Genomic DNA, 19,103 nt, shown 5'->3' on the forward strand with positions numbered 1-19,103 from the left:
CAGTTAGTTTCCATCTAGTCATTGGAGGGATATTCATCAACATTTATCAGATATTATTCAATGCCCTTCTCATGACATGTAGTTTACTTGGGACATACCTGTGACATTAGCTACACCTCCATGGCTATGAGGAGGAGAGAGACAGAAGGAAGGGAGTCAAATCACTTATAAATAAAAGACAAGTAAAACAATTCAAAATGGTTTATTTAAAAAATATTAATATAAATGTAAAAAGATTTCAAAGACAAACTGTGGTCAATGAATGAAAAATAACATTCAGAATGGTTGTTTATTTAGCCATTTTTGTAGCAACATTTATTCCATGAACAAGAGAGTTGATTTTAAAAGCAATGAATGTATTTGAAAAATGATTCACTTTGGCAGTTGTTTTGACAATTCGTTTTCTTGTTCATTTTTGTTTTGTTTATATTACTTTGTAAGAGTGCCATCATTTGTTATAGGACTTCAGTGCCCCCTGCAAAACAAACCCTTTCTTAAGAAGACATCCTGTGTGCCATTACACATCCTATGATGAAGGGGAGAGGGAGAATACAGAAGGTCCACTTCAAGTCATCACCAAGTCAAACTAGATCTGCCAGTGTGCATAGGAACAAAGATAAAAGCAAATAAACACCTCACAGCACAGCACAAATTGTATTTGTCACATGCGCCGAATACGACAGACCTTACAGTGATATGCTTACATACAAGCCCTTAAAACTTCTTTAGGGATCAAATCCCATTAACGGGATCGATTTGGCAACATGCTGTGAAATGGCAGAGCGCCAAATTCAAATTAAATTATTATAAATATTTAACTTTCATACAATCACAATACACCAAATTAAAGCTTTACTTCTTGTTAATCCAGCCACCGTGTCAGATTTCAAAAAGGCTTTACCCGCGAAAGCAAACCATGCTATTATCTGAGGACAGCACCCCATCAAACACAATCATATTTCATCCCGCCAGGCGCGACACACAACTCAGAAATAACAACATAATTCATGCCTTACCTTTGACGAGATTCTTTTGTTGGCACTCCAATATGTCCCATAAACATCACAAATGGTCCTTTTGTTCGATTAATTCTGTCAGTATAGCTCCAAAATGTCCATTTATTTGGCGCATTTGATCCAGAAAAACAGCGGTTTCAACTCACGCAACATGACTACAAAATATCGAATAAGTTACCTGTAATCTTTGTCAAACATTTCAAACAACTTTCCTAATACAACTTTAGGTAGTTTTTAACGTAAATAATCAATAAAATTTAAGACGGGATAAACTGCGTTCAATAGCAGATAAAAACAAAGTGGAGCAACCTGCGCGACCCTCGTTCTGAACAGCCCTACGTCTTCATTTTTCAAAGGAAAAACATCAACCAATTTCTAAAGACTGTTGACATCTAGTGGAAGTAATAGGAACTGCAAGCAAGTGCCTTAGAAATATAGATCCACACAGAAACCTCATTGAAAAGAGTGACCTCAAAACATTTTTTCCTGGATGGTTTGTCCTCAGGGTTTTGCCTGCCAAATAAGTTCTGTTATACTCATAGACATTATTCAAACGGTTTTTAGAAACTTCAGAGTGTTCTCTATCCAAATCTACTACTACTACTAGGATATGCATAATACTATGCATATCCTAGCTTCTGGGCCTGAGTAGCAGGCAGTTTACTTTGGGCACGCTTTTCTTCCGGATGTGAAAATACCACCCCCTAGCCAACAATGCTTTAAGAAGTTAAGAAAAAAATAAAAATAAGTGTTAAGTAAAATAATGAAAATAGAAAATAAAAGTAACAAATAATAAACAGCAGCAGTAAAATAACAAGCGAGGCTTTATACTGGGTGGACAAGGTACTAAATGTGTATGAAAACCATTATCAAAAGTGTTTTTCGTTCACATTTACCTCAAAAACCAAGGTATGAATACTGTTGTGTGCATTTTTTGTAAATGTGTATAATTTAACAAATTTGGACTCACAGACTTCACCCTCCCTACACCTGTTCACTATGCACTGCAAAATCATTCTGGCTATGGATACGGAGAACATTAATATACCCATTGGACTTTGCTGGGAGTTTGGATGATTTTATTCTGCTTTGCCACTAATATCATAATAAACACAGACAAATAAAATATGGTGTTATTGTTGTGCATATTATTATTAATAATAATAGGGGGTTACAAAATGTACCCCAAAAGGTTCTGAGGATCCATTAAAAGGGGTTATTTGAAGAACCCTTAGAGGATACGCCAATAACCTTTTCTTTTTTTCTTCAATTTCAAGTCTCATAGCCAATGTTCTGAATATTTTTGTAAATAAGGTAGATGTTTTTTTATTTTTAATAGATTTGCAAAAATTGAAAAATAAACTTTTCTTCGTATTTTGTGTAGATTGCTGAGGAATTATTTTTATTTGATACATTTTAGAATAAGGCTGTAACGTAACAAAATGTGGAAAAAGTCAAGGGGTCTGAATACTTTCTGAACGCACTGTACTCCGTCAGTCATAAGATGATGTTAACACTAATTTCATCAGGTCTGAGTAAACATTTGCATACGTAATATTGGGTATGCTATAATATCCTATCAAATATTGCCAGAATGAAATAAAAACAATACTGTCCATAACAATGGAGGCTGCCGAGGGGAGAAAGGCTCATTATGTCTGGAACGGGGCGAATGTAATCAAACATGAAAACCATGTGTTTGATACCATTCCACCTATTCCTCTCCTGCCATTAACATGAGCTCTTTCTCCCAAATTAAAGGTGCCACCAACCTCCTGTGTTCCATAAGTACCAACAGACTTTTCCTAAAATGTATTTCCAATAAGTTCAGCGTGGGATAGAACATTTGCAGTGTGACAGAATATGTCTAACTTCACATGGCCAGTGAATCCTTTATTATTGGGGGTTTAATCAAGTCACACATTTTTTGTATCTCCACATACTCATAAAACAATTCTATTGATTTGCTCTCAAAATACAGGAGTCTTAGTTAATTCAAAATCTTTAACGGTTTTCCATATCTCTAATCAGTGTAGTAGATTCATGAACAAAGACATTGAACATTTTCACTGTCAATAGACATAACATCTCTGCATCAGATACTTTTCTTTAAAAGCATTACATTTCCGTGATTTGACAACAAAAGTAAACCATTCTTTAGAAGCCGTTTATCCTATGGAGCATTAAAACGGATAGCTTCAAATCATTGCTAATGATTTAAAACACCAGTTATTGGCATTCAGAAGGGAACAGCCACGTCAAAAAGAGATCATACTTCACCCTCACTAACTCAGTTCTCAAAAATAAGCAAATTGTCCTCAGAAAAGTCAGCAATGGCAGTAAATTTTCTAAATCACCCAACAAATCTGAAACTCATACGAAACAACAAGATATAGCAACTTATTATTGGGTTTAACCACCAACAGACTCTAAAACTTTATTGGCATTTGTTGAAAAACTTTTTGAAACAAACAAGTTCATCAACAAAGTGATGCATTGCCTACATAATCTGAGTGATGCTAGACAGCTGCAGCACCTCTTCAGACCGGGTCAGAGAATCAGTCCCCATCTTATCTGTTATCCTCAATGACAATGGTTCTCCTGGGGTAAGTGTCTACTTCCACAAAGATGTAGCGGAACTCTAACTTTCCAGTTTCAGGGTTCTGTTGAAAGAGTTAAAACACGTTCACCTTATGTCACAACAAAAAGAGCCGTTTATGCCAATATTTATTCTCTAATTAATGGAGAATCTTGTTTCTGATATCAATAAAATAATGTCTCTAAATGCTATAATGTTTAGGTCAATCAAGCAGATAAATTGCACATAAAATAATATGGCTAGGGAATATGTCTAACCTCTTTAGATTCTGTGTGCACAGTTCCCTGCCGGCCTGGTTCTTCTCCCTGGATGTAGAACTTCAGTCTCATGTGCTTCAGTCCATCTTTCATGTACTCCACATGACTATGGGGGAAAAAATAACATAATAAACATGCTAGTAATCACACAGTCTGTTTAATGCAGTGATCTTATATTCCTATCACAGTGTATAAAGAAAGACCCTCATGGTAAAAACAAATGTTGATCTCACCTGATTTTCTGTCTTCTACCTCGGCGGGACGTTTCACCGAAGCACTTGATTGGCTCCCCGAACACTCCAATCACCTGTGGTTTTACAAAGAGGAAGGAAGAGAACAATCAACTTTACACCCTGGGGTCAAATTAGATTTCAGAAATCAATCTTTTCTAAAAGCAGACCATCAAAAATCTGTTTTAAACCATTTCACCTGTGTTTTATATTGAATGTCGACAGTGTTTTTTTTGCTTCAATCTTCCCACAAAACGCATTAACGCAACACATTTGGCAGATTTTTTCCCCATCAGATGACAGACGTGAAACGCTATTTGGCTAGCAGCCACACATAAGCAAATGAGCTTACAATGAAAAAGCACGTAAAAAAATATAAAAAAATAGGCAAAATGATGCATGGCCATGATATGTATAATATATATCATAGAAAGAATGTAGCCAGCTACATTTCCTAATGTTTTGCTTAAAGTAAATCTTGCATTTTAATTGATACCAGAGAAAAAAACTACACCAGAGGAAAGTACAGGAGAAAAGTAGGCTACACATCCATCAGTCAGAGCGCTGTCTTGTGATCCAATGATGTGAGCAAAGATAGTGTAACTGAAGCACAAAATGTGTCCTTTTATATTCATGATTTGGAGCGAACCCTGACTGAAGCCGAGCACAATTTACAAAGAGAGGGATTTTAGATCTCCGTTTTTCTCTTTCTGTGTGAAACGCGACCCCTGACACCACATTGCTTTTATCAATCCTGTGTTTTCAGAGAAGTGCAGATGCAGGGAAAGAGACGAGCCAATGAGACGTAGATGGATAATGTTGTCTTAACTCAGTTCTCTCATATGCAAAACACATTCCGGGAAAAGGCAAACACATAAATTAACTCAACTGAGATGCAGACTAAGAGTAGATTGTCTCGTTGATGTTATGTTTCTGTGCTTGTTATCTCACCTCTGGGTGTAACCTGGTTTTGTTGAAGGCTTTGCTGTAGACCTTGTTGGGGCTGGAGGAGGAGAACAGCTCCTGGAAAACCACATACAACAACCCACCTGAGAGCAAAACACAGAGGTGTCAACAGGTTGGGGCAACACTGTCTTTTAATCAGATTACATCAATTGATCTTTCAATATCATATCCTGGAAGTGAAAAAAAAAATCACCTGTTACTCCGAGTCCAATCAGCACAACTATGAGGTAGGTAAAGTCTTTGCCAGCTTCCTTTACTGTTGCGAGGGAGAGAACTCGGATTATGGTACACCCTTCTAGTTCTAAACTCTTTGATAGCTGGAGAAAATGATGATGCCATTATGCCAAAACTTTCAATAGTTGAGTCTCTTTCATTCTTATTGTGCAAGAAGTGTGATTAACAAGGCAAACTCCATATGGGCTCTGATTGAAAAACAACACATTGTGTTCGACAGGCTTACCTTTATGTGCAGTAGAAGGTCCTTGCCTCGGTACTGACACCTGTCCACCATCCTTCTCTTCTCCTTTACTTCTCAATCTTGTGTCGACAGAAATGCTTCGACTCCGTGTACAAAATAGATTGCTCACAATAGGTGAGTGATATGCAGTCCCGTAGAAAACGAATCTGGATGTTGCAGTAGACGGTTTCTGAAGGTGCAAATTATTCTGCATGCGTTTACATATTCGCAGAACGGACTGCGTTGACAGTGTTTGATATTGATGCAAATTACGCTGCACAACTTTCAGTATGAAAGAATACACCATGTTGTCCTCTATTCACGTTGACTTGCTAGCTACTTCAGCTATCAAAAAAAAAACGCACGATGTGTCTTTCCCCTATTTCGCAAAATGTCCCAGTATTAATTAACTGTTACTAAAGTCGACCCATTATACGATAGAAATGACCTAATTGCAACACAATTCAATATATACTTCAATAATTACTTGCAAGACTGTCAGCGTTGAGTTAGGGAGCTTGCTGTTGAACCTCCGGCGCATGCATGTCGTCACTGTACAAGCGCGAAGAATCATGGGAGAGAGTGTTTTCTTGGAAGAGGCATTGGCAGTTTAAGTCCATGGCAGGTCCCAGTGGATGAAATTAAAAATAATTCTGTCTTTGATGAAATAGACATCACAGCAATGTCACAGATTTTAAAACATGTATATTTTAAACATATATTCTCTTTGGTAATATACTCACGTATTCTAGACTAGTAGGGTAAGCTACAGCACATAGGCTACAACATTATAACAAGGGACAGGTTTGGGTAGGTTACTTTCTAAATGTAATCTGTTACAGTTACTACTTACCTGTCCAAAATTGTAATCAGTAACTTCAGTTTTCGATTTCTTCCTTTAAGAGGCATTGGAAGAAGAAAAAAATGATCCATCAAACGCATTGGTGTGTCATCATAGTGGTCTCTGACTTGTGGTCAGACTCGCCTTTTTTCAATGCTGAATTGAATGCCATTGAAAATATCAGAATGGTGTCATAAAACATTTTTTTAAATGTCAAAGTAATCCAAGAAGTAATCATAGTTTTTCAAAAGTATCCATCATCTGATTACAATATTTTTGCTAGTAACGTAACTGATTACAGTTTGCTTTATTGTAAACAGATTACATGTACATGTACCCTGACAAGTGACGTTGTTCATGGACAAGCACAAATGAATATCACTTTCCAATATACAAACTCAGTAAGTCTCAATCAGATTAGTATCAGTGTATTGAAAACATTCTGCCCAGCATTTCTTAAACGTGTTACCAAAGTATAGAGATCTCAGCAAACGGATGGGTCTCAAACATACACATACACGATACACACAAAAGTGTGTGGACACCCCTTCAAATGAGTGGATTTGGCTATTTCAGTCACAACCGTTGCTGACAGGTGTATAAAATCGAGTACACAGCCATGCAATCTCCATAGGAACGTTGGCAGTAGAATGGCCTTACTGAAGAGCACAGTGATGTCTATGAGCAACAACGGCTCAGTTGTGAAGTGTGCCACACAAGCTCACAGAACGGAACCTCCAAGTGCTGAAGCGCTTAGCACATAAAAATAATCTGTCCTCGGTTGCAACACTCACTACCGAGTTCCAAACTGCCTCTGGAAGCAACGTCAGCACAAGAACTGTTCGCCGGGAGCTTCATGAAATGGGTTTCCATGGAGGAGCAGCTGCAGACAAGACTAAGATCATCATGCGCAATGCCGAGCGTCAACTGGAGTGGTGTAAAGCTTACTGCCATTGGATTCTGGAGGAAGTGGAAACGCTTCACCATCTGGCAGTCCAATGGACTAATCTGTGTTTGGCAGATGCCAGGAGAACGCTACCTGACCGAATGCATAGTGCCAACTGTAAAGTTGGGTGGAGGAGGATTAATGGTCTGAGGCTGTTTTTCATGGTTCGGGCCAGGCCCCTTAGCTCCAGTGAAGGGAAATCTTATCGCTACCGCGTACAATTAAATTCTAGACGATTCTGTGCTTCCAACTTTGTGGCAACAGTTTGGGGAAGGACCTTTCCTGTTTCAGCATGACAATGCCCCCATGCACAAAGTGAGGTCCATACAGAAATCGTTTGTCGAGATCGGTGTGGAAGAACTTCCCTGGCCAGCACAGAGCTGTGACTTCAACCCCATCGAACACCTTTGGGATGAATTGGACTTCACTAATGCTCTTGTGGCAAGTCCCCGCAGCAATGTTCCAACATCTAGTGGAAAGCCTTCCCAGAAGAGTGGAGGCTGTTATAGCAACAAAGGCGTGACCAGCTCCATATTAATGCCCATGATTTTGGAGTGAGATGTTCGATGAGCAGGTGTCCACATACTTTTGGTCACGTGGTGTATTTTGAATGACAGGAAATAAAATATTGCAAAGGAAAGGCTATGGGGCAATCAAGGAATTAGGTAGTAGCCTAATTCATGATCAGTAATTGAACACACATTTTTTTCACTGTAGCCTAGTGTGTATGGACAAGCCACTAGTACAACCATTCCCAATGTTTGAGATCCTAGTTGGAAATCTGACTGGAAATTCTCAAAATTGGGATCTCTGGAAAAACAATTTCATTAGGCTACTCTCTGAAGAGGTCTGTGACTTGTCATAGAAACTACATATTACATCCCAATGTCCCATTTCAGTCCACAGAAATCACCAAAGAGATATTTCATGTTTAGTGGATTAACACTAAGGTTAATGCCCTTCATGACATCACAACATTCTCCTGGGTGTGACACTCCATCCGGGGAAAGAACTCGAGCCATAATGGAGGGAGGGAAACATAACAGCGATACATACTGTGGATTTCCAGATGGTATTTCAGCACCAAAATGACATCCTTACATGTTTGATAAATAAAAAAATCATTAATCAAATTTCAAAGAACTGGTTCAGTTTTTAGTCCATGAACAATGTACATTAAAGGTATTTATTTTTCTTTTAAAGTTTCGGTCCAGTATCTGAGTATCAGGATATGTGTCCGTTGGCTTTACAATCTCAGACATTTGAGAAACACAAACAGGGCATCTCACCTGTTATCCAAACAAACAAAAAACCCAAAGCATACACAAAAAAAGCTTCTGTTTTTCCTTATCACAACACTCTAAATTGGTCTTGCCGCTCAACGCAAGTGCAACAATTCCCTCAAGATGCATGAGGGAGATTAATGTTAGTTCCATGTCAAACTTAGCAAGATGCAGAAGACTGATGAATCGGTCTGAAGTATCTGTAGAGAAATGGAAACACCATTACTTTTAGTGTACTCTAGGCCACAATAACTACAACAACAGTTTATTACAGTTTGATATATCACTTTACCTCTATGTCTCTCCATCCTGAAGTTTCATTAGAACAGATTACTGCGTAAATCAAATGTGACCCTAAAGCATTAACACGTTACAACATACAGTAAGCCTATTTGAAGTATGTTGCTCATATTGTGCATGTGTTAAGACATTACTGTATTGTTGCCGTCTCTCTCTGTGTGTGTTTACACAGCATCAGTATTGATTCACATGGTCTCTTAAGTTCACATTACAGTTATACAATAACAGTATCACTAGCTGTGTCAAAATGAAGTGAACAAATAACATTAACTGAACACATAAACTTACACAGTGCATTACAAAAAACAACAACAACAACAACATTAACATAAACAACAGCAAACGAGAAAACTGAGCAAGCATATCAAATTAAACTAAAGATTGATTTATTGTTGGGATATTGAAGGCGTCAGCATAGTTGCAATGATGTAGTGTAGACAAACCATGCAGGCAATAACATAAATCCTATTGTCGACACTGTAACACCTCCCTGATAATGTTCAAGTGAAAATGGACTGGAATTACATTACATTTGAGTGGAGATCAAAATGTTTTGATTTAGTATTGTCCTAGTGTGGCTAAACGGTGTACCTTAATGGGGTGCGTTTGTGAGAGTGTGTGTGTGTGTGTGTGTGTGCATGTGTGTGTGTGTGTGTTGTGTGCGTGCATGTGTGTATGTTTGCATTCATATTTATTTACTTGCAACCAAATTAATTTCATTTAATTTCATTTGAACAATAAGGACTGGTGAAACACATAACAAAATAATTAGATAAAACCTTAAAATAAAAATTATTAAGCTTTATTGTTTATTTTCTTACAAAGCATTCATAAAATCAGTCCCGAACAGTATTATTTATGTCTTTAAAAAGTCTCCTCTTTTCAAATACCCCCAGTAGAAAAGTCTGAGTACAAAGATTACAGGCTACGAAAAGAGAGACAAATCAACTGAATTTACATTGTTTATGTCAAATAATAAACAACTACACTTTGAATATTTTTTTAAATTTGTGAGAGGAATCAACATTTGAAAATGAAAATGTTAAAGATTAGTTTTGTATTGACATTTGACTTTCAATTTAGTTGAATTAGCATGCAGTCAATTAATACCACTCATAATACTTGTATGGATAGATTTCCTTTGTTTATGTTATAGTGAACTTATTTATAACTGAGATGCATGTAGTGCATTAGTGGATGACTTTCAATCTAGATGTTAGTTTGTTCATGTTTTAATGGATATAAAAAGCATGCACAAGTCATACCATAGAATTTTCAATGATCATATAAAGTTTTTTTTTTCTTATTCAGAGAGGGGTAATTACAGTGAGGTTAGTTACTGAGTAGGCTTTATTGCCTAATTATTACTGATAAATGTTACATCTTTCCTCAAACTGAAAAATGGCAAGCATTGATACCCCAAAATAACATTTATAATATGCTGCAAAAATCCTACAAAATCACATGCTCTAAACATTGAACTGAGGAAGGTTTTCTAATCACAATAGTCCATTGATGATTTTGAGCAACAAACTTGCATCTCACAATGTAGATATTCATCCAATGTTTTGTTTGATAATAATGTACCTTGTTAATGTCCAGTCAATAAGATTACAAAATCTGTGGGTCTGATTAGAAGCCTACTTAAATTCAAGTTTCAATTATTTTAAGCCAGTCTATACACAGGCAATTGTTTTTATCACTGTAGCTACTTTCTTCCAGTTTGTTACATATTTCATATTCTCTATTTCCATAAGTCCTTCATCACCATCACCATCGCCATTATGCTGATGTGAATCTCCGGTCCGTATTTTCATATTTCATTGAAGCCCGTTCGTACTGATCCAGGATTGCACTATTCTCAAGAAGTCTATATGATGGAAACAATGCAACATAACGTAGAGCGTAAACAAACACACAAACACACATACACACTCACCGGACTAAGCATTTCTTACACTGAATGACACAACTTAGGGTAACAGTTTATTTCAATGTCCCAGCATAATACTAACATGAGGGAGTCATGGCTTAAAGGTGACATTCATTAAGTGCAATGATAATCTAGACAACCTTATGTTGGCATTATGATGAAACATCCAAATTAAGTGTTACCCAACAAAGACATAAAATATAATGATTTTACATTAATGCAACTTAAAATTGAAGACAACAGTACAGTCCATGAGTCAGGGGGGTCTCATAGTGATTTTTTTTGAAGGTCAATGTTCCTAGAGTTGGAAAATGTGTGATAGCAGTGCATCAATGGTAGCTTCCTCTGTGATAAAACTCTTTATTTCATCCCTCCGTCCCATTCATTTTTCCCATAGGGATTTTACCCCAAAGAATGTCAGTATACAACCAGTTATTGCTCACTTATACTCTTCAGTCATATATCATTGGATTGCTTAGATTCACAGCTATTCATCAGACATATTTTCTGAATGTTTCAGTCAACAGAACTTCGACCTTTGACCTCTAGGGTACATATTAGAATTACCTGTATGAATTGCTTTAAAGAGGAAACGTGATATATTTGAAACTTTGTTTGACAAGATGTTCTGAAAGGTCATAAAATTACCATTCAAACTTCGAAAGCACCAGTTACAACTATTGTTAAACAAAATCGACATTAGAATGTTGCAAGCTTAGAATTCTATGTAATGGGGAAGCTATGTTTTTGGATTCTAACTTTGGTGATAGAGGAATCAAATTGCACACAACCAGCTAGAGCAGGTTTTTAAAAAGATTTGTACACAGTACAGGGCCATCACAGAATTCACTCATTAACCCCACAGAAGCCTTTGTCCAATATGGCCGACAAACAAAACAATGGGGTCTTACTGGAAAATGTTGCATGACCATACCTGTATGAAATATATACCGAGCAAAAATATAAACACAACATGCAACAATTTCAATTAATTTACTGAGTTACAGTTCATATAATGAAATCAGTCAATTGAAATAAATTCATTAGGCCCTAATCAATGGATTTCACATGACTGGGCAGGGGCGCAGTCATGGGTGGGTCTAGGAGGGCATTCGTGAGGCCGGTTGGACGTACTGCCAAATTCTCTAAAACAACGTTGGAGGTGGCTTATGGTAGAGAAATAAACATAAATTCTCTGGCAACAGCTCTGGTGGACGTTCCTGCAGTCAGCATGCCAATAATACACTCCCTCAAAACTTGAGACATCTGTGGAATTCTGTTGAGTGTCAAAACTGCACATTTTAGTGTGGGCTTTTATTGTCCTGAGCACAAGGTGCACCGGTGTAATGATCATGCTGTTTAATCAGCTTCTTGATATGCCACACTTGTCAGCTGAATGGATTATCTTGGCAAAGGAGAAATGCTCACTAACAGGGATGCAAACAAATTTGTGCACAACATTTGAGAGAAATAAGCTTTTTGTGTGTATGGAAAATTTCTGGGATCTTTTATTTCAGCTAATGACACATGGGACCAACACTTACATTTTGCGTTCATATTTATGTTCAGTATAAATGTAATATGGCCTAAAATATCTTAAAATGTTCATAGTGTTTTAGAATACACAACCAAATGAGCAAGGTGGGCCAGATAAGGAATGATTATTCACAGAATTGTGGTAAGAATGTGCCTAAAAAGCTGTCAGAAAGAATCACTGACCTATGAACACAATAGCATCAACAATTGTAATATTTGATCCTTAAACATGGAAATAATGTACATGTGAATAATCATGGATGTGAGCTTATTAAAATGATATACAATGTTATCCTAGTAGTTGTTTTCATTATGAGGACTGTAAACCTGCCCCGTACATTCCATTACAATGTAGTAAAATCCAATGTTGGGCCTGTTGAGGTCAATTATATTACTTGTAGTATTCTAGTAAACAGCCCCAGAGTAAGAATGCATGTTCATTTAGACTAACTACATGTAATGGTTTGCAGCTCTCAACATCAGGTGAAAACAGATGGACATTTCTATGGAATTTGACATTGTAATGTATGCAGTACATTTCTCGTCCTCTGTTTTATGAAAACAATTCATATAATAACATTGTATATCATTTGAATCTGCTCACATCAATGACATCACATGTACACATCCATTTGACATGTTTGAAGATTAAATATTGCAATTATTTGTCATAACATCCGCAGAAATCAGTGATTCGTAAAGCTTTTTTTGTGCACATTCTTATCACAATTCTGTGAATAATTTAACATCTTTATATACAGTGCCTACGGATAATATTCAGACTGCTTCACTTTTTTCACATTTTGTTACGTACTTACAGTAAAATTGATCAAATAGTTGTTTTCCCTCATCAATCTAAAAAATATCCCAGTATGACAAGGCAAAAATAGGTTTTTAGACATTTTTGCTAATTTATTACAGATAAAAAACTGAAAATCACAGTTACGTAAGTATTCAGACCTTTTACTCAGTACTTTGTTGAAGCACCTTTGGCAGCGATTACAGCATCGAGTCTTCTTGGGTATGACGCTACAAGCTTTGCACACCTTTATTTGGGGAGTTTCTCCCATTCTTCTCTGCAGATCCTCTCAAGCCCTGTCAGGTTGGATAGGGAGCGTTGCTGCACAGCTATTTTCAGGTCTCTCCAGAGATGTTCGATTGGGTTCAAGTCCGGGCTCTGGCTGGGTCACTCAAGGACATTCAAAGACTTGTCCCGAAGCCACTCTTGCATTGTCTTGGCTGTGTGCTTAGGGTCGTTGTCCTGTTGGAAAGTGAACCTTCACCCCCAGTCTGAGGGCCTGAGTCCTCTGGAGCAGGTTTTCCTCAAGGATCTCTCTGTACTTTGCTCTGTTTATCTTTGCCTCGATCCTGACTAGTCTCCCAGTCCCTGCCGCTGAAAAACATATCCACAGCATGATGCTGCCACCACCATGCTTCACTGTAGGGATGGCGCAAACTTTACTCCAGATGTTACACTTGGCATTCAGGCCAAAAAGTTAAATCTTGGTTTCATCAGTCCAGACAATATTGTTCATCACGGTCTGAGAGTCTTTTTGGCAAACTCCAAGCAGGCTGTCATGTGCCTTTTACTGAGGAGTGGCTTCCGTCTGGCCACTCTACCATGAAGGCCTGATTGGTGGAGTGCTGCAGAGATGGTGGTGCTAGAAGGTTCTCCCATTTCCACAGAGGAACTCTAGAGCTCTGTCAGAGTGACCATCAGGTTCTTGGTCACTTCCCTGACCAAGGCCTTTCTCCCCCAATTGCTAGTTTGGCCCAGGCGGCCAGCTCTAGGAAGAGTCTTGGTGGTTTAAACATATTGCAATTAAGAATGATGGAGGCCACTGTGTTCTTAGGGACCTACAATGATGCAGCCATTTTCCCCCAGAACCCCGGATATGTGCCTCGACACAATCCTTTGACCTCATGGCTTGGTTTTTGCTCTGACATGCACTGCCAACTGTGGGATCTTATTTAGACAGGTGTGTGCTTCTCCAAATCCTGTCCGATCAATAGAATTTACCTCAGGTGGACTCCAATCAAGTTGTAAAAAACATCTCCAGGATGATCAATGGAAACAAGATGCACCTGATCTCAATTTCAAATCTCATAGCAAATTATCTGAATACTTATTTAAATAAGGTATTTCTGTTTTGTATTTTTTTATACCTTTGCAAACATTTATAAAAAGTAGTTTTCACTTTGTCATTATGGGGTATTTTGTGTAGATTGCTGAGGATTTTATTTGTTTAATACATTTTAGAATAAGGCTGTAACTTAACAAAATGTGGAAAAAGTCAAGGGGTCTGAATGCTGTGTGTATTGTTGTGTATTCTACATCACTATGAACATTTTAAGATATTTTGGGGTATACTACAATTATATTTCATACAGGTATGGTCATGCAAAATGATTAAATAAACGCAATTGTGTTGTTTGATGGCCATATTGGTAAAAGGCTTCTGGGCTTAATACATGGATTCTGTGATAGCCCTGTATCTACAAGCCTCTTCCATAATGTTATAGTCCAAAAACATAACTGCCCCATTACATGGAATTCTATGGTTAAGCTTCAAACATTATAATGTCAATGGCACAATATTTGCGATTTCCTTAACAGTAGTTGTAGCTGGTGCATTCAAAGTTGGTTACAGTATATTTTATATAATTTAAAAGGTAACTTCATGACCTTTCAGAACCACTTTTCAAACAAAGTTGAACATGATTCAGGATTTTAATGCACTTCTATCACACATTTTCCAACACTAGGCACAGAGAACTTCAACAAAATCACTATGAGACACATCATCCCAAGTGAGCTGTACAGATCATATTTGGGGGTCTGGCTCATGGACTAGTAGGCTCGAAAAGCCATGTTCAGTATTTCATTCATTCAACAAGTCAAGACAACAGGAGAATACCGTGTAAGTGTGACTTCAGTAAACCTTAGTAATGTCTGAAAACATTCCAGGTGACTAACTTGTTTAGAATTAGGACTGTGACTTTAGTATTGGTGTATGTAGTACTATTAATGTGCTTAATTAAAAGTGTGCTAATTAAATATCTGTATGTTAAATAATACAGCTATGATCTGTTTGTGCTATGAGGCTAAAAGAAATACAGGTTAAAGGTGAGAATCATCCTTATTTTCCACAGGTTCAACAGAAGATGACTGGAAAAGTCCATGCTAATAAATAATAAAATGTTGCTCATCATATGACCTCGGTAAGAAGAGGACACATACATGAGCTTCAAATCAACCACGCAAAAAAATAGAAGCCAAATTTCACACAAAAACTCACCATAAACCAAGATGACCGCAAGCAGAGGAACCATCTTGATGACAACAATGAACCATATCAAAAAATCTAACAAGCAAAACAAACTAAATCCAGAATAACTTCACAAAAAAGTCAACATCAAAACTACATTACTGAGATATTGACTTATATGGTCAAACGATGACCTACACAGAAACATAAAATGTGTTTATTGTTGTATAAGGGGAGGGGGGGGGGGGGCTTACCTTGAGATTGCCTTACACCCTAGTCGTGTTGTATTCTGATTCGTGTTTGCTCAAAGAGCCAATGAGGCAGAACCTGAAATGTCACCGCTCTGTCGTTTAATATCAAACTCTTTTTTGCATAGAGATTATCATATGTACTGTAAATGCATATATTGGCTACATAAAAGCAGAACATTTCAACAGAGTTTTGAACTCTGGAAGTCTTGCATGCATAGAAATTGCTGTGCTGGACATTATAGTTAAAACAAGACTTTTTCAGGTATACAGGTTGAATACAGTAGAGCACACATAGTGCATGCATAGCAAATGTACTTTATCTTGGAAGTTATTTTGGAAGTCCAAGAAGTGTAAACATTTCATTTATCAAGTCATCAAGGTGCAGATATCTGTACATTCAAATATAATTGAAGAAAACAGATTTGTGCCAAAGGTTTGAACTTTACCACATAAAAAAAAGAACACTTAACTTTTACTATTAACAAAGTTATTTGTGTTTATATCTTTTGAGTTTACAAAATATTTTTTTTTGCATTCAAAATTGATCAATCAATAATCTCTTTAACAGTGGCAGGCACCAATACAAGCCCTTCTGTTGAGAGTCACAACAGATTGATACGACTACAGACTGAATTGATCTACATGTCCTCTATAGAAAAGAGGTGTGTATTTGTCTGATCCATTGCAAATGTTGTGCACTCTATTTGCACATCATAAATCAGTATTTTAATTCAAGATGGATATCTGAAAACCTAACAAGGACCCTGGCAATGCTTCTTGGTACTGAGCATGGGTTGGAGCTACATAGATAGATAAAGAAAGCAATATAGAGACAGAGACAAAGAAACAGAGTGAGATAGAGAGTGATAAACAGACAGGGAGGGGAGGAAGATAGTGGGTGAGAGAGGAAGTGAGGGGGCAGGTCTCCCTACCACAGCATAACTCTTTATGAATGATAGCAGAGTTGACAAGAAGTAAGAAGATCAAAGCAAAAAAGGAAGCTACAACCTAAAAAAAAAGAAGAAGAATGAGAGAAAGAACAAAAGTAGAGGGGGATTAAAAAATGTTTAAAAAGGAAGAAAATCAATGTCACCCTCCCCCATGACATCTTCTATTAGGATGTCTTCATTGAGATGGATTGATTGACCATGGATCATTGGAAATCTATAGATACTGACCGCTGGACTGCCTTCTCGTGACGCGACAGTCGGTGGCTCGTCGTGGGAACCTCTTCCAGGTCGTCATCGAGGTCGCACCCGTTGTCGGCCGCTTCCTGTGAGTAGCTGTGCTTCATCACCAGTATGCTGCGCCGGTTCCCTGTGGCAACGCTGGGCAGCAGCGGCCGTACCGGCTGTGGTGGAAGGTCCGTGAGGAGGGTCTCCCGCGTGCTCAGGTTGCCGCGGCTACCCCGCCCACTGAGTGACAGCTGGGACAGGTGGGCGGAGCCCGGGTTGGAGGCGAAGCCACAGTGGTGGTCATGGACGCAGCGTGAGGATGAGCGGCGGAGAGCGTGGTAGTTCTCGAAGTCCTCTGCCAGGTCGACTAGGTCTGCGGAGGCTGCAGTGGCGTGCGTGGCGCTCCGTAGCGTGCAGAGCTCGTAGTGCGGCGGCTCGAAGACCTCCTGGAACATGGTGGGGTCAAAGTCCTCGCGCCGGAGGATGTACTTCTTCCTGGGCTGTTTGATCTGAACGATGACGGACACAATGAGGAGGATGAGGACGATACAACAGGTGACGCCGATAATGGTGCCGTTGGTGTTGTTCAGGTTGTCCAGGATATTGGCTTTCCTCTTCTCTGTTGGAGGAGGGAGACAGATGGGGTGAGAGAGAAGGAGATAAATAGAGAGATAGGTGGGAGGAGAGAGACAGTGAGAGAGGAGGAAATAGTGGTGATCAGGAGACATTTGAATGTTTCTCTTTTAGAGAGTGTGTTGTTTTCTGCTTCCATCTTTGTAAATGCAGCCAAGTGGTGAAACACATTGCATTTCTATAGTTTTTCCACTTTTCGGGGCTGCCCCTTTAAGAAATGGCCAACTTACACCCACACACTTACAGTCAAATTAAATTAAATCTTATTTGTCACATGATGTAGACTTTACCGAGAAATGCTTGCTTACGAGCCCTTCCCAATGAGGCAGAATTTAAAAATAATAATCCAAATAGCAACACAAAAGGAATAAAATAAAATACACAAGAATGGAGGTTTATATCAGAAGTAGTCGTACGAGGTAGATCTGTACATGAAGGATAAAGGGTAAAGGGACTAGGCATCAGGATAGATAATAATAAGAGTATAATAAAGAACAGAGTAGCAACAGGAAATGATGAGTGTAAAAGTGTGTGTGAGTGTGTGTAATGTATGTTTGAGCATATGTGATTACACAACTGGCGAAAAGATTACTGTAGCTCTGTTGGAATAATTGTTATAGATAACTTTGTCATCTTCTGGAAACAAAAGATGCTCTACAGCAGGTGTTCCCAAACAGGGGTACGCACAATGCTGTCGGGGGTACGCCAAATAAAAATGTGATTCACATAAAATATATCTATTTTTTTTAATTACATTTTGTACTTTTTTTCTTCTTCACAATTTCAAACAGTCCATTTATACTTTGCCACGGGGCGATACATTTGGGTGAGGTTTTTTTCTCACCCGGGTAGCCTCTTTTCACTGCCAAAAATAAAATGAAACCATCTAGTGTACAGCGAAATAACAACACAATGTCAAATACAGGTAGCCTAGTCAAATAATTAACATCTAATCACATTAACCGTTACTTTCTTGCGGGAATTCCACTTAACGGTCCGTATGTAGCCAAACGTAGCTGCTGCTCATGTTGGTATCTGTACTGATGGCGCAAAAGCCATGACAAGGAGACATAGCGGAGTGGTAACGCGCGTGCGAGCAGTTGCTCCCGACGCCACTTGGGTACACTGCAGCATCCACACACTACAGCATCCACCGAGAGGCTCTTGCTGCTAAGGGAATGCCTGACAACTTGAAATACGTTTTGGACACTACAGTGAAAATGGTTAACTCAAGGCCCCTGAACTGTCGTGTATTTTCTGCACTATGCAATGATATGGGCAGCGACCATGCAACACTTTTACAACACACAGAAGGGCACTGGTTATCAAGGGGCAAAAGTATTGACTTTGAGAGACGAGCTTAAAGTTTTGATTACTGACCATCATTTTCACTTGTCTGACCGTTTGCATG

The 19,103-nt window shown here is 38.3% G+C and overlaps 2 protein-coding genes across 3 annotated transcripts in view; both read right to left on the reverse strand.

The window, feature by feature from the left end:
• Positions 1-2,878: 2,878 nt before the first annotated feature.
• timm21 (translocase of inner mitochondrial membrane 21) lies at positions 2,879-6,095 on the reverse strand. The gene is made up of 6 exons (XM_029626558.2): positions 5,529-6,095; positions 5,262-5,324; positions 5,054-5,151; positions 4,106-4,179; positions 3,873-3,978; positions 2,879-3,679 (listed from the first exon to the last, which is right to left on the reverse strand). The coding sequence occupies exons 1-6, from the start codon at positions 5,830-5,832 to the stop codon at positions 3,587-3,589; spliced, it is 738 nt and encodes a 245-aa protein (XP_029482418.1). The 5' UTR covers positions 5,833-6,095; the 3' UTR covers positions 2,879-3,586.
• A 339-nt stretch (positions 6,096-6,434) lies between these two features.
• Positions 6,435-19,103, reverse strand: part of neto1l (neuropilin (NRP) and tolloid (TLL)-like 1, like) — a 179,512-nt gene continuing 166,843 nt past the window's right edge. The window contains exons 9-11 of one of the 2 annotated variants that reach the window (XM_029626561.2): positions 17,063-17,678; positions 15,888-15,960; positions 6,435-8,795 (exon numbers count right to left, since the gene is read on the reverse strand). In XM_029626561.2, the coding sequence (XP_029482421.1) occupies positions 15,900-15,960; positions 17,063-17,678 (677 nt within the window). In that variant the 3' untranslated portion in view covers positions 6,435-8,795; positions 15,888-15,899. Of the gene's footprint in view, positions 8,796-10,677; positions 10,766-15,887; positions 15,961-17,062; positions 17,679-19,103 lie in introns of those variants that run through there. The other variant, XM_029626560.2, reaches the window with a different exon arrangement.

Source organism: Oncorhynchus nerka, linkage group LG22 (assembly GCF_034236695.1).
Source record: "Oncorhynchus nerka isolate Pitt River linkage group LG22, Oner_Uvic_2.0, whole genome shotgun sequence".
NCBI lineage: Eukaryota > Metazoa > Chordata > Actinopteri > Salmoniformes > Salmonidae > Oncorhynchus > Oncorhynchus nerka.